At 34.2% G+C, this 16,142-nt stretch overlaps 1 protein-coding gene and 1 long non-coding RNA gene across 2 annotated transcripts; one reads left to right on the top strand and one right to left on the bottom strand.

Moving 5' to 3' along the window:
• Positions 1-3,834: 3,834 nt before the first annotated feature.
• Positions 3,835-6,762, bottom strand: LOC108824144 (RNA-binding protein BRN1). The gene is given in 10 exon segments (XM_018597516.2): positions 3,835-4,159; positions 4,162-4,266; positions 4,368-4,511; positions 4,587-4,908; positions 4,985-5,164; positions 5,270-5,349; positions 5,426-5,551; positions 5,629-5,680; positions 6,256-6,338; positions 6,443-6,762. Coding segments are annotated over 10 exon segments (1,314 nt in total). The 5' UTR covers positions 6,621-6,762; the 3' UTR covers positions 3,835-4,115.
• A 7,433-nt stretch (positions 6,763-14,195) lies between these two features.
• On the top strand, positions 14,196-15,818 carry LOC108841272 (uncharacterized). The gene is made up of 3 exons (XR_008944468.1): positions 14,196-14,807; positions 14,884-15,155; positions 15,392-15,818. It is a non-coding gene; the product is annotated as an uncharacterized LOC108841272 (long non-coding RNA).
• Positions 15,819-16,142: the final 324 nt, after the last annotated feature.

Here is a 16,142-nt window from a genome sequence, read left to right as displayed (position 1 = left end):
CGGGTGTTGATCACGATGATCATGGATTCTGACTCGAGTGTTAGTCCTAGAATGATGAATGGGTCGGGAGAAGTGATGTGGGTCGATCAATTCCAACGTCTGGTCGTGGATCCGGCCTAAGGTCCTTCCCGGGTGTACGCGGGTCGATCCGGTATGCGGCTCGGTCTGTCTGTCTGGTACGGCCGGATGGATGAACCTCGGCTGAACTGATCTGGACGTCCTGAACTCCATGCTGAGCTGGTTCCATGTACTGATCCTTGGGCCGGGGTCTATCAGGTAATCTAGAAGATTCAAGAGGCCGGGCGGAAAAGGGGGGAAAGCTCTCCGTTCCTGGATCACTGTAAAAATCGGATAGGTCCTATATATAGTCATTGGGTCCTCCTAGAAAGATATACTAAATTCGTCGAGTTGTTAGGCATTTCGAATTTTTTGTTGACACGGACAAAGTCAGGGAAAACCTCTGAATTATTTGATTTCTATTGTTTATTTAAGGTTCTTTAGAAACTCTTTTTCTAAACAATCGAAGTAGAAAAGTTTTTTTATGATATTTCATCAGATGATTGTACAAAGAAGTACTAGGTTGTAGAAAAGAAAACGGTGAAAAAAAATCATAAATAAATAAATAGTTTTTTATTGGATCAGGAATCTCATTATGTATTCGGTGTGGATAAAAGATCTTCCTGACGTCATCCTCACCTTCCTTCGGCTTATCACCGGCAGTCTGTTCAGGGTTCCAAACTCAACGGTGGCAACTAAACATGAGGGTTGCACTCGTTGCGGGACTTAACCCAACACCTTACGGCACGAGCTGACGACAGCCATGTTGAAAGAGTCGGTCTTGAAAACCGAAGTATTTTTAGGAACACATTTGGCATGGTTCTAGAACCCTCTTCAGATGTTTTTGCTGGTATTGATCCAGATTTGAATGCTCAGGTGGAATTTGGGGCATTCCAAAAACTTGGAGCTCCAACTACATAAAGACAAGCAGTCTGATGCAACATTGCTTTTTTCTTTTAGTTTATATTTGCGACCGGGCATGAGTGGTTTTGTTGCAAAATTAATCGTTTTTTTTTAATAATTACCAGCCAAAATTATTTTTTAATTTCAAAATTTTTTAATTATTTTTGTAATGAAATGAATAAAAAGCTGATATTTTGACTATGTCACTTGGAAGAATCAAATTCAAGGAGATGAGAAGTCTTACAGGAGTTCAACAAGTGGAAGAATGGGTACAAGATTAAGGGGGAGAATATTGAAGTAAGAAGATGTCAAGTTGTGACTAGGCATGGGCATTCGGATTACCAGTTCGCATCCGGTTCGAATTTTTCAGATTTCAGATACTTCGGAACTAGAAAAAATGGTACCGATCGGATAATTTAAAGTTCCGGTTCGGTACCTGTCGGATTCGGTTCGGATCCGGTTACATCCGAAGTAACCGTAGAAAATTCAATTTCGGTTCAGATTTAACTGTATACCCGAACAAATCCGAAATAGGTGATTTTTACACGACTTATCCGAATAAGCGAATCAATTACAAGAGAATAAGACCTATAAATACTTTAGCTCTGAAAATAAATAAAAGTAGACTTGAACTAACTAACAAAAAAATAAAAAACAATGTTGAACAAACTAAAATCTACCTACCTTAAATGAGCCAATGAACGAAGAATCGGGAATTTTCGGAGAGTTGTTCGGATCTCGGGTAATACCTGATCCGACCCGGTACCCGAAACATAAATGAAAGTATACCCAATCGGGTATTTCAACATATCGGAATCCGGCCCGAAACCTGATTTCTCGGATCGGTACCGGTTCGGATCTTCGTATCCAAGAAATATGCCCAGCGCTAGTTGTGACATAGCTTATATGAGTTTAGAGATTGAGAGCTTTAGTTTTTGAGTTAGTTTTCTAAAGCAATAAAGAACAGTTTTCTTTTCTTTATCAATCTTTGAATCCTATATTTGGTGTCTCTGCAGAATAAATGCAATGATCTTATGACCAGAAAGTCCCAACTATTCTTTTTGTAATGCAGCAACGATTTAGATTCTCAACAAGGTCTCAGGATATGCAAATGGAAATCAAATAAAAAAAAATCAGAGCCGTTTCATTGGTAAACTGTAGCTCTTTTTGTTGTTTGGATAACTAGGCTGAAGGGATTTATAGGATAGAGCCTCTGCAAACAGTCAAGAGAAACATGTGCTGTTGGGTTCCTTCTAGTTGGAGGAAACCCAATGGGTGATGGGCCATTTGTATTAGTCCATGAGATTAGTATCGGACCTTGGAGGTTATTGGGGTTAGTGAGACACATATACAAAGTCTCTTAACCTAATTTGTGGAAACACAGCAGACATAACACAAGTTAAGAAAGAAGAGTATTCTAGAAGACTCTTAAAAACAAAAGAGAGAAAATGAGATAAGAAGGCAGATTCGTCTGGGTTTATCAAGGCAGGGTTTGGATGGTCAAACGGATTCTGATCAGACTGATATTTTGTGAGAAGCTTCTTCAGTCAGTGAGGTAAAGGTTCACCGAAGGGATTTGGATTCTAACGGTTGGATCTTATGTTGTTTTGGTTTTGGTGAAGCTGGTCGTCACAGTTCTTCAGCTGAGCTGTCTTGAGTGTTTGGTAAATCTGACGGTGAAATCTTCTCTGTTTGAGCTGAAATTTGACATAGGTATTGTTCACTTGTTCATCTTGGATTTTTACGGTGGGATTAGTCTCTAGTTGCCGGAATTCTTGTGAGCTGAGATCGTTTGGTTGCTGCCTGTTTTTGAAGTTTTGTGTTTCTTTCTTGTTGTTGTTGTTCTTGTGTTGGAGATTTAGTCTCTGTTCTGTTCAAGGTGTTGAATAGGAAAGACGTGGTTGTACTCACATACATTTATATAGTGGATTGTTGAGTGGACTACGGTCCCGTGGTTTTTCCTTCTCACATCGAAGAGGTTTTCCACGTAAAAAGTGCTGGTCTCATTTAGTCATCGTCTATACTATATAATCTGATTGTCACTTATAGTATAGTCTGCCGTCGTGGAATAGCTGACTATACTATATAGTCTGGACATTAATTATAGTATAGTATACCATTGTTGTAGTAGTCTCCTCATAGATTCACACAAGGTCAGGGGAACTTGATCAGTCCACTTCCGTTGCGCCGTGTCTCGTCTCTTATTTCCCCAACATGTGCGAGATCAACTGAACAGAGGTGTTGTTCCTGAAAATACCGATGTACATTGCTTGTTTGCTCTTATTAAAGCCTGTTTCAGAGAGTTACCTTGTGGAGTGCTCGACTGTATTTCACCTGAGGAAGTTCTAAACTGCAACACCAAAGAAGAATCTGTTTATCTCATCAAGCAGCTGAAGCCAACTGAGTCTACTTTTCTCAGATGAGAAGGATATTCACCATCCTACTCATCAAATTCTCAAACTGACTCTGATCCTGACAATGCACAAGACATGGAAGTCAGGAGGACCAACAAGAAATGGCTCCTTGAGTCAGCTCAATGGCTCCTTGAAGCTATGACCGTCTATTTCAAGTCAGCTTCCACGGGTTCGAGTAACAATCACATTTGTTTGCAGCTTTCCTTATATCTGCTGCAGAGAACAAACAAGAAGGAAGAGAACATGTTGTGTCTGTAAATCAAATCAGAGATTATTTTACAATTTTTAGACTTTAGGGAATGTTGGTGCTGGAGTCTGATAAGGGTTCAACCCAACAAGGGCTGAACCTGTCTGCTGAGTGTTGTCCTTCTCCATGTTTGTGCTGTGATGTTTGTGTAGCAAAGAAAATCTGATCACTTTCTTCTTAAGACAACATAAGATCATAAAGAGAGAAGAGAAAAGTTCAATGAATTTAATGTTAATAAATCATAAAATGTCTACATGAATTTCAATGATGCATAAATTACAAATTGTTATTTTGAAGAAATAAAATAAAAAAGAAAAAGATGATCCACTTGCAGAGGAAGTTACAGGTTTTGATTTGGTTTGAGAGTTTTGGAGTTATACACAGCTGCATGCATTCAAGATTAGTCCCAATCTTGAAACGGGTCGACCCATTACCCGACCTTTTGTTTTTCGTCATGAAATTTTGTAGTTGAGGAGAGTTTTAAGGCGTTTTAACTACTCTGTTGACCGTTGTTGTTGTTGTTGTTGTTGTTGTTGTTGTTGTCTCTCTTAAGCTGGACTTTCAATTTCTTACCGCCTAAATGGCGACCATTCATCATGTTAATAGCGTTCTGAGCGGCTACTTGTGAGTCATAACTAACAAAACCTACAGCCAACAACAATAACAACAACTTGCGAGTCATTTCACTTTACCATTTACAATGACCAATCTTTAGTACCAAACACCAAAACAAAAAGACTGCTTACCAAAACATTTGCTTACACCAGTGGCTTTGTCTACAAACACCTTTGCGCTCAGAACAATACCGTAAGGTTGAAACGCAGCCGCGAGTTCTTGATCCCCATATTCACGAGGTATATTATATATAAACAGATTAGCACCTTCCGGACCTGAAGAACCAAAAAACAATGTTTCAGGTCTAAAGAAATGGGAGAGAATATCAGAGTAAAGGTTTTACCACTAACCTTCGGTTTGAGTTTGAACCACGGAACTCAAACCAATTCCTAGAGGTGTTGACCCGCCAGGTGATATGGATCCAGGAGAGCTACTTAGAGGGCGAGGATTCATAATCCCTCTGGGATAAGCCAATGGATAAGGGAGACCTCTTACAGGAGGATAACCAGAGCCCATGTAGTTCGCTGGAGGCAAAGGAATGTTTCTACGGGCCAAGCGAGGTGGCACAGAGTCAGGTGACGTTCTTTGCAACGCGTTGCTATTACCTATACCGGGTAATGGAGCTTGGCTCTGAATTGGTGGTAGCATGTAACCATAAGTTCCAGGAGCTTGCTGTGGAAATAAAAAAGGAGTTTCAATGAAACAGATGTTATAGGTTTGAAGTAAAGCAACACTAGGCTTTGCTTACATGGTAACCATATCCATTATATGGTGGAGCATAACTCATGGGCAATGCTCCAAACAAAGAGGGGTTTGTTGGGTCAGCGTTAGCTATTCTAGCGATGTGAGATTGAGCCTTTTGAAGTCTTCTTGTGTGTCTTTCCCTTTCTGTGTCTGCCCATTTGACAACTAAAGGAACAGTTGAACCCTAAGAAGAAAGAAAACAAAAAAAAAGGTGATGAATCTGTTAAACACTGCACAGGATGGAAAGGTAATAGTTTACAAACAAAAAAAACAAGCTAAAGCAAATCACCTCCATTTTGTGTTTTCCATTGATGGCTTCCATGGCAGAAACAGCTTGTTCTTTTGTCTCATACTTGAGAAAAGCACAGCCTAGCAAAAAAAAAAATCAAAACAATGGAGAGAAACAAGAAGGAAGAAGAAAGATCACAGAGAATAGGTTTAAAACCTTTGCTTGTTTGTTGAGCACCTCTTAGAATCTGTAGATCCTTTATGGTCCCATACTTGGAGAATAAAGTTAGAAGTTCAGCTTCAGAGACATTCTTTGGAAGCATACCAACAAAAAGCTTGTGCTCTGGATTGGTCGAATAAAAGAGTAAATAAAGAAAGAATCACAAAGAAGCAGCTGAAACAACAGATGCTGGCATTTACCTAGCCTTTCCAGTTCGCCATCTGCGTACTTTACTTGCAATAGACTAGCTGCCTGAGAAACAAGGCAAGTTAGAGAACGATAAGCCCACAGAAAAATAAATAATTTAACCATTGTCAAAGATGCAAAAACAAACAATAGATCATCTCAGATAAAGCAAACTTCACAATGTTGCATTTTTGTGACAATAAATATTCAGGATCTCATAAGAAGCAAGGATAAAACTAACAATCTGTTTCGGTTAAGGACCCATTTCTAGTAATTTACTAGAAATATCCAATTGGTTTCAGTTTCTTGGGTTTGAAGACACCATTTCCGACCAATTTCGCATGATTCAGACAAAGCTGACTCTTAGATTCGGTTCTGATTCGGGAAACGCCTAAATACAGAAAGGGAACGCTTCGTTGGAAGCATGTATACAAATCAAAACTTGCCAATTCTGGAAATTAAACAGAAACCCAAAACCAAGTACAATAGTAATTGAAAACAATTCTCGAGATTCTAAAACCTGACTCTGAATAAATGTAAAAATCAATTATTTATAGCATCATTATAAATCAAATTCAAGAACCTGAACAGAATAAATTCCCAGAAAAAGATTCAGAAATATATTAAAAAAAAAAACATACACCAGGTAATGTCTTCTTGTTATGGCAAGCATTGACCAGCTTATCTGCTTCTTCTCTCGATGGACATATTACAAAACAACATCCTACATCATGAAGATGACCCAGAACAAAGATTAGGGTTTCGAATAATTTAAATAAATCTCGACCAATCACATTGAAAGAGAAACAGAGAGGACGAGAAATAAACCTCGAGAGGCGCGTGTGATCTTGTCCTTGATGATGTTAACCTCCTCGACGACAGCGAACTCTTGAAACAATGTAAGGAGCTGAGATTCCGACATGTGTTTCGGTATTTGCCCGACGAAAACCTTAACGCTCTCTTCTTCTTCACCTCCTTCGTTCTTCTCCCTATTTTCTTCCGCCATTGTTGTCTCCGTCTTTCTCCTTCTTCTTCTCTCTCTCTCTCTCTATTGACAATATGGTCGTCTCTCTCTCTCCTGTCGTCTTCTCCTTCTCTCTCTCTGCAATTTTTTTTGTTTCCGAAAAAAAAAAACAAAAATTGTTTCTTAGAAAATTATTTATTTAAAATCAATTATGAAGTAGAGGAAGAAAATGGTGGAATTTTGAAAAGCTGGAATTAAACTAAAATTGCTGACAACCAAATATAAACCCTTTCTGTTACTACTTATTTACGATGTTTGCCATTGACAGCTGTACAAAGGGGAAGACGAAGCTTTATGATGCGAGGAAAACACTTGGGATTGTTTTGTCTTGTTTTGGGAATGTACCATATTGCCCTACCCGTTACCCGCGTTGTATGGTTGTTTTTCTGCTACTCTTTCTCTCTCCTTTATTACTTCGAAATAGATAATAGTAGTCAAACTTATTTACCTTTTTTTTTCCTTCATTTTGGACACCAATTTGTATTGTTTAGTTAAAAAATGGAGGGGAAGCTGTCAGTTTTATAACGAAACAATTGTCATTTAAATCACAAACTTTTAAATTCGGTTGAAAATAAACATAAACTTTTAAATTTGGTTGAAAAAACATGAATTTTCATCTGGACCATTTAAATTATCAACTTTTGTTGACAAACAATTTTAGTCATAAATTTTTATTGATCATATCATTTTAGTCATATCCTTAGTCAACCATTATAATTGACTAACAGTAGGCCTAAAATGATTTTTAAAGTTGATGATTTTTTGGCCCAAATATAAATTATCTAACTTTTAGAATAAATGCATTTAGTAGCTAGAATTTTTTATAAAAATAATATTGAATAAATAAATATAATTTCATTATTTTCTTCAAATGAAAATTAATAAATATTGAATAAATATTAAATACATAAATAATAACTTACCATGCTGATTTTTTGAATAATAAAATATAAACTAACAAGTATTCATAAACAGATTATGCATGCATGTGTGAGCAAACCGCCTAGTTTGGTATTTAATCTTTTGGAAAAGCTTTGATATTAGTGTTATAGTTAAATATATTTTCAATATTTAATATTTAATCTTTTGAAAAAGCGTTGATTTATATTTTTGTAAAAATACATCGACTTTGACAATAAAATTTTGAAACATAATCTAAACTTTATGAATAGTTACAAAACTGACATAATTATTCACTATAATTTTTAATAAATTATAATAAATAATTATTAAACTAATGATATATTAACTAACTATTTTAAAATATAACTAAAATTATTTAAATTTTCATTTGAAGAAAATAATTAAAATTATATTTTATTTATTCAATATTTATTTTTATATAAGAAATTCTAGTTATGAAATGTATTTATTCTAAAATTTAGATAATTAATATTTGGACCAAAAAATCATCAACTTTAAAAGCCATTTTAGGTCTACTGTTAGTCAACTATATCAGTTGACTATGACTAAAATGATATGATCAATAAAAATTTATGACTAAAATAGCTTGTCAACAAAATTTAGTGCTTTAAATAGTCCAAGTGAAAGTTCATATTTTTTTTCAACCAAATTTAAAAGTTCGTTATTTAAGCGGAAATTTTCCCGTTTTATAACCTACTCTAGAATTTTTACAAGGTTGAGATTTCCAAAAATCTGATTAAATATTATTTTTATTCAATTAATATTAAATTTATTCATCTGAATTTTTTTTTTTACAATAAGTACATCTAATACTATAATGAAAAACTGCAATACAGTGGATGCTATTAGAAAAAAATCTAATTGAATAATAAATACAAACAAGATATAATCATTTGTTTACTAAATATTTTGTTTTCTTTCTATAATTTTTTTCAAATCAATACTATTAAAACATGAGCGATTTTTATCGACTATGTTTTGGACTACAAAAAAGTTACAATAGTCCAACTAAAATAAATCCATTAGTTATTATCATATAATGTTTTAATGTAACAAATATCTATTAATCATGATACATCTACTGGACATGCAACAAATTCCTACATATATGCCAAAAAATCGATTTAATTAATATAAATATATCTATTAAAAAATTGACGTGACATTTCATATACATTGTATTTTTTATAATATTAATAATATAATTTAATCTATTATTTTATTTATTTAACCTCCTATTTTTTTTTCTTGCAACTAACTTAGTTATTATTAAATATATACCATATTTAATCTACTATTTTAATATTTTCAAAATAATATCTTTAAAAATATATTCTTAAGTATCTTTTACTAAGATTACATCTTTTTTTTTTTTTTTTTTGTCATCGGCAGAAAAACAAAACACTCTTATCCGGTCACTGAAAACCATGCCGGCAACTCTGCATCCATGTGAACAACAAAAGACGGTTGTGTCCTGGCACTACGTGCTAGTCGATCCGCCTGCATATTCTGCTGTCTTGGTACATGGATAATGTCTGAGTTGATGAAACCGTCTTTAAGAGACTTTATATCTTCCAAATAACTTGCAAAAGCTGGCCATTCCCCTGGTTCCGAAACCATTTTTACCAATTGAGAACAATCCGTTGCAAACGTAACCCTGAACTGACGTAAATTTTTCATACTTTCCATTGCCCATATCAGAGCCTCTACCTCCGAGTGGAGGGGAGAAAGACTTGCTCTGACATTCCGTGCTCCCATCAAACTGTCGAAACCTTCTAAAGTACTATATCAACCTTGGTCGGAGAAACTGTCTTTGTCTTTCCACGAACCATCTATGAAACACCAACGTCTTGGTATTGCCGTCTGTGGTGCTACCTCAACTTGTCGCACCAAATTATGTGTATCTGCGTTTTGTGCCTCCATCCAGAGTGTTGATTCTGTCTCTGCCAGTTTAAAAGTATCTCTCGGATCCACATCTAAGTTACTGAAAACCTTATTATTCCTTCCTTTCCAGATGTACCATAGAATCCAAGTATACTGATGAGTTTCCATCTTCGGATCAATTCTCCAAAATAAATAATCCATATTTGTAAAAAGACCTTGATAAGGGAAAATAGCTGGACTGGAAGGGATCTGCGAAAGAGCCCATACCTGACGCGCTGGTGGACACTCAAAAAACACATGATTTATGGATTCTTCGGGAGCGCCGCACCTATCACAACATATGTCCCCTTTTATCCCTCTTGCCTGCAAATTCTTTCTCACTGCTATGCACCCTGATACCAATTGCCATAGGAAATGTTTAAGTTTTGGTGGACATCTTGATACTAAGATTACATCTTAATAATATCTTTTAATATCTTTTATTTAAAATGTAAATATACATTTCTTTTTAATATTTACTTTTAAATCATAAAAATCATAATTAATAACTAACTATAGTTAAAAACGATTTTTAATTAATTTTTTATTTATATACTAAGAAATAAAATTCTATAGTACAATATATAAACTAATAAATTCTATAAAGTAACTTAATCCATCTATTAACTATTTTCTAAATTATAAAATAAAATAATAAAATAAATTCATGAATTTTAAAACATATTTCAACTCATTAAAACAAATATTAAAGTACGATATAAACTAATAAATAATTTCATAAGTTAATATATATATATATTAAATATTTTTAAAATTTTAATTTATTTATCAAGTATAAGGCGAGTTGAATGACAATAGTTAATTTATATAATAATGCTAACCAAATATTATACTAATAAAATAATTAACCAGTATAAAATATTACAACAAAATTGCGGGTTTAATATAAACTTTAAATAAAGTTTAACCAGATTACATATAGAGTCATCGATGTTATCGGTTTATCTGCGGATCCAGACCGGGTTACAGAACATTGAATATAACACTTCGTGTGTAACATTTAAAAGTATGTACGCAATCAAAATTGCGGGTTTAATAGAACTTTTAAATAGAGTTTAACCAAATTACATATAGAGTCATCGATATTATCGGTTTAACTGCGGGTCCGGATTATGTTACAGAACACTGAATATAATACTTCATGTGTAATATTTAAAAGTATGTACGCAATCAAAAATAAAAAAAAATTATACCACTCGAAAACAGTTCCGCATTTTTAAGGGCGGGTCAAAATCATCAAAATGCAAACTTTTAAGATTGATAATAATCTCAAACATTTAACAAAAGCAGAAGATCAATACATTGGATGATGAAAAAAAAAATCTTACCCGCTCTTTGAAAGGGCGGGTCAAACTCTAGTAACTGTTAAAACTAAGACAATGAATGGTAACAATTGTTATTTAGTTCGGAATCAAACAAAAATTTTCATTCCCAACATTTTAGTTGAAAGTGGTTTAAAAAATAATATATTTAAAATTAAATTTGACTACACTTGATCAAAATTGGTAAAACCGCACATACAATTATAATTAGGCATGGGCGTTCGGATACCCATTCGGGTTCGGTTCGGGTTTTTCGGATTTTGGTTCTATTTTGTAACACCTTCTAGGTCCCATTCTAGTAAATCTACAAGTTTGGTTCGGGTTCGGATATAACACATCGGTTTCGATTCGGTTCGGATAGTACCCGAAGTAACCATATATCATTCGGATTCGGGTTATATCAGATCGGTCCGGATATACCCTAAGTAAAATCTAAAATTCAATAGAAAAACAGAAAAATATACTTATTTATATATAATGGAGTATTTAAGATATTTTTAAAAAAAATTAGATACTTATTGTTAGATATTATGTTGAAATAAATATGAAATTGAATATTTGAAGTACATATTATGTTTTAAATATTTATATTATATATTAATTCGGACATTCGGATTGGTTTGTTCGGATATTTTTCGGATTTTTCGGGTTTTCGGGTTTTTCGGATTATCCATTCGGGTTCGGTTAATAACACTTCGGGTTCGGATATGTTTTGTAACACCCTACAAGATCCATTCGGATATTTTTGAGATTTCGGATTCGGTTCGGATCGGGTTTTTGTCACTTGGTAAACATCAAACTATTGAGAGATTTCATTCTTTTGATCATTGATTCTCTTGTTCTTATTGTTTTTCTTATTGATTTCTTATTTTGTTTATGATCAATCTGAAACCTAAAATGGGTTTAAGGATGATCATGAACTTTAGTGAGTAATTCTCCATAGGATTCATGGGTTAGGAGATCAAGGGTGATTAGGTTAATTCTAGGATGTTTTAGTGTAGATCATTCCATCTCTTTGCTAGAAGAGTGTTCTTAACACATCTTCTGAGTTGGCCACTCAAAAGTTGATCTCTAGGCATTTTCCACTCACAAGGTGTTCAATGAAATGCCCGAGACAACTCTTCTAAGCTCTTAACAATCTTTACCAAAGACATTTGTTGTTAAGAGTGTTAAGATAGCCAATAGACTTGTTGTAACTGATTGCTTCTTTATTATTCAGCCAAAGACACCTGATGTCTGAGATAAGTTAGCAAATGAGCATTCATCTAGACATAGAGTTTGTTTAGGATTGCGTCTAGGCTTGAGGATGTTTAGTTTGGTCGATTGTTGTTCATCCTTTGTTCGAATCCTGATCACCTAAGGTCAAATTTCTATACCCATGAGTTCTCCTTTAGAATAGTTTAAAAGTCATCTCATTTACTGCTTGTTTCATCATTAGTATTATTAGTATTCACAAACTTTAAAGCTTTCGATTGCACCTAGACTGAGAAAGTACTTGCATTCTTGGTGCTTTAGATCCTTCAGAATTGGTTCGACATTTCACTCATACTACAACATTTGTCTTAGGAGACTCAAAAATCCTAACATCAATAATTCCATGTAATTGTATTGTATTGTATTATATGATTCACTTTATTTGTACCACACTCCACTATTACCATTTCGAAGCATAAATCAAGTTTATACACTGTACAATAAAAGGAAGACCTAACAATTCACTTTAAAATTGTAAAAAGTAAAAATAATACAACTAAATGTGTGCATGGTCTCACCCAAGATCTTCATTCATAGTTTTCAAGTAACATAAGATAGAAACAATATGCAAAGACTAGGAAAAACAACTATCTTCATAATCATTTTGACATATAAAGTTACAGTTATCAACAAATTTGACTGTTTTATGTAAAACACATATAAAAATCAATTTGTTTGATTCAAAATATTGTATCAATTTTATTTTTACTGAAAACATTTCTATGTTTTCTAATGTCTAGCACAATGCTTGTTGGGCTAATTAAATGAGAACCGAAAATTAAACCAGAACCAATTGATAAAACAAAAATAATCAATATTCACAAATTTGAACCCGAAAACCAAAAGCGATCAATAACCAAATGGGTACTTGAATATCTAAAACATATGTTATATTTTTAAATAACGAAATATCTTAAAATACTGTTTCTAAGCTAAATTACCCAAAAAACTCAATTACCAAAAATGCTTATTCAAAATATTTAAAATTATCAAAATTATCTGATAATTTTGTGTGAATAATCCGAATTACCTGATATTTAACCCAAAAATGAACAACACTATCTATCAACATTATCCAAATTACCAAAATCTCTAACTAAACTTGGCCTGAATTTTTTAGTATTAGTTGACTCACAAGTTTGTAATCCGAAACGCAAAATCAAAATAACTAAACTGAAATCAAACTAAACTTTATAAATATATGAACGGATTCCTAAATGTCTAGAATCAAAAATCAAAATACTTGAATCAAATTGAACCAAAAACGAATGAAACATTTATCTGGAAACCGTCCATGCCAAACCAAGATAAATGGTACAGTAATTAAAGCTGATAACCAGCAACTTTGTACCCTCAAATTTCAACATTTGCAGCTGTATCCTTTAAACAAATTAACCCCTACAGACTTGGCTAGTTTTTTTTTATCGATTTTTTTTTTATCAAAAAGACTTGGCTAGTTAAATCTTAATTATTATAGTTAAGAAATTCCTTTTTAAAAGTGGAGAGATCACTTTAAAACATTCTTTTAACGTTATTGGATAAACGGGAAAAGGGTTTGACCGTAGCTCTCAATAAAAGAGGATCACAACTGAAACATCAATGTCTAAGGGCAAAACGGTCAGATCAAATAGAAAGAATGGCACAACCGTGATTAAATCGTAAACTGAGGGACAAAACATATGCATGACAGACTGTCCCGCCAACGCGACCAGAAAACAAAAGACTCGAGCAGCTCCAACTTGCTCCTTTCTCAACGCCACAAAATTAAATTTCTCCTCTATTCAAACAAATAGACCCATGAATTCTTTTATCTTTCACATTATAGCCCTACAAGTTCTTAACGTGCATGTTTGCATCATTTGTCGACAACCAACTTCCACCATGACAAATCTAATAATTATTTTGTTGTTTGGATAATTAGTTGTAATCAATTATAAAAATTGTATTCTTCGTGATAGAGACACACACTTTTGCAATATATAAGTGATTTCGACATAACCACTACGCATATATTTTTATTTGGATAAATATAATTTCAATTCAATGCCTATCCAATCTGATTAAGAAGACAATCTATACTAATAAAGTTTGAACAGAAACTCTCCACAGGTCTCTACCTCAGCATTCCTACTTCCAAATCGCGACACGTGTCGTGCATTGAGACACCCTTTTTTGTTTTCGATTTTCACTCTCGCAGCTTCTCTAATTTTGTTTTTCCTGTTATTAAAATGTGAGGATATGTGGGCTTTCTGATCATTTTGGGCCTAACTTTTAATTCCAAGGCCCCATAGTTTTAGGGTTGGTCTTCAGGTTCCATGTTGTCAACGTAGTCGCCTCCTTCCTCTTCCTCTTCGCTGAGTTCTGTAACGTTAGTTTTAAAACTATTCAATTCCATCTTCAATTTTTCATTACGCTCCGCTCACCTCTCTTCCCTCTCTGCCATTTAATTTCAATAAGAGCAGCTTCTGTAACTGATCGAAGCTTCCCCTATAAATAAGGGTTTTTGGGGCAATGGAGATTTACACAGTTTTGATTTTTTGCTTCTCTACAAAACATCCGCGAGCCCTTTGAAAATGGTGTCTTCCATTATGAAAATATGAAAATATACGCAGGTGAGAGTGAATATGGATAATGCCGTGAAGAGCCTCTAAAAGAAGAGACGGGTCCTCTGCAAAGAGATATTGTGATCCCTAAGCGTTTTACCCCGTAACTTATTGTCCGACAGGTAAGTACCACGTTTTCTAAACCTCTCTGCATTGCCACAAAATATAATTTCATCTGAGGTTCTATCTTCTTAATAGGTTGCTGCAGATGGTACTCACTCTGTAGTTTGACACGCGAAAGTTATATGTGGAGTTGGGGTCATCCGTGACTTCTCCATGACATGTATAGATTAAAATTAAATGTTCGATTTTGTTTTACTTTACTGTAGAAAACAAATATTTGTTCCAGTGTCAAGGTCATGAAAATTTCTGTTGAAGCATTTTGTAATGTGGCTCTTAAAGAAGATGGATAGGCTCTTGGCACAACCCCTCATCCTGTCCCAGTCCGAGGCCTCAATGATCTCACTTGGGTTTGTTTCTTTCTCTTCCTTTTATTGAATCATTTACTGCTCATTAAAACCTTCAAAAGGGGACTCTGTTGTCAAAACTCATGTTTAGTTGATATTGATGCTGGTGGCTTGCATTCAACCGCTTTAACTGGTCAAGGAGAGATATTAAAACGAGTTCTCAAAGTTTATTTTCTCGCCATGTTCTAGATCCTCCTTTTCATCAAGAATAATTATTTGTTTGGTCTTCTAATTTTTAGGTGGATGGTTGAAGAAGAGGAGAACACGAAAGACTCGGGTTAGGTGACAATGACAAGATCAGCAAAATAGTTCCACAGAAAGTCAATCTTATCCCTGACGAAGATATCATTCAGGTTGTAAAGCCTTAAACTTTAATTATCTTGAATCTCTAAAAGAGGATTACATTCATTTAAAGATGCACTAAACTTTAATGATCAATAATCTTTTTACAAATACGTTTCTTGCTTCTGAACACATTCCGTTGCTTTGACAAGAGAACAAAATCTTTTCGGTTGCTCCCTTGAAACCCAAGAAACCTGCTTTAAGGTTTTACTTCATAAGAAAAGTCATTTTACCATGGCTATTTGGGTGATCAGTTTGGTAGAGGAGATCATGGAAGACTTGGTTATAGAAGGAATGTAACACTTGGACAGTTTGGTGGGCTCCACATTCTTGCCATCGTAGAATGCAAGTCTGATGATATTTCATTCCCTGGTCACAGAACAAGTTTTTCTTTTTTTTGCTAAAAAGTCACAGAACAAGTTAGAAAGACGAGAACGAAATATGATTTGCAGGAAACAAAGAAAAAGGAAAGTATGCTTTATTAAAAGGAGGGGGGAGAGAAAAAATATTCACCATTTCATTGATATTGGAATTTATCTGCAAATGAGGAAGAGTATGATGCATACAAGGCTTCCGTGTATTTTGGTGACACTAAAGAATATGCAACAATAATATAACATTGAAACAACAAAGAAATCAGATCCACCA

The sequence above is a fragment of the Raphanus sativus genome, chromosome 4, assembly GCF_000801105.2.
Source record: "Raphanus sativus cultivar WK10039 chromosome 4, ASM80110v3, whole genome shotgun sequence".
Classification (NCBI taxonomy): domain Eukaryota; kingdom Viridiplantae; phylum Streptophyta; class Magnoliopsida; order Brassicales; family Brassicaceae; genus Raphanus; species Raphanus sativus.
Note: the sequence above shows the minus strand (reverse complement) of the source record. Positions and strands in the feature narration are given on the sequence as shown.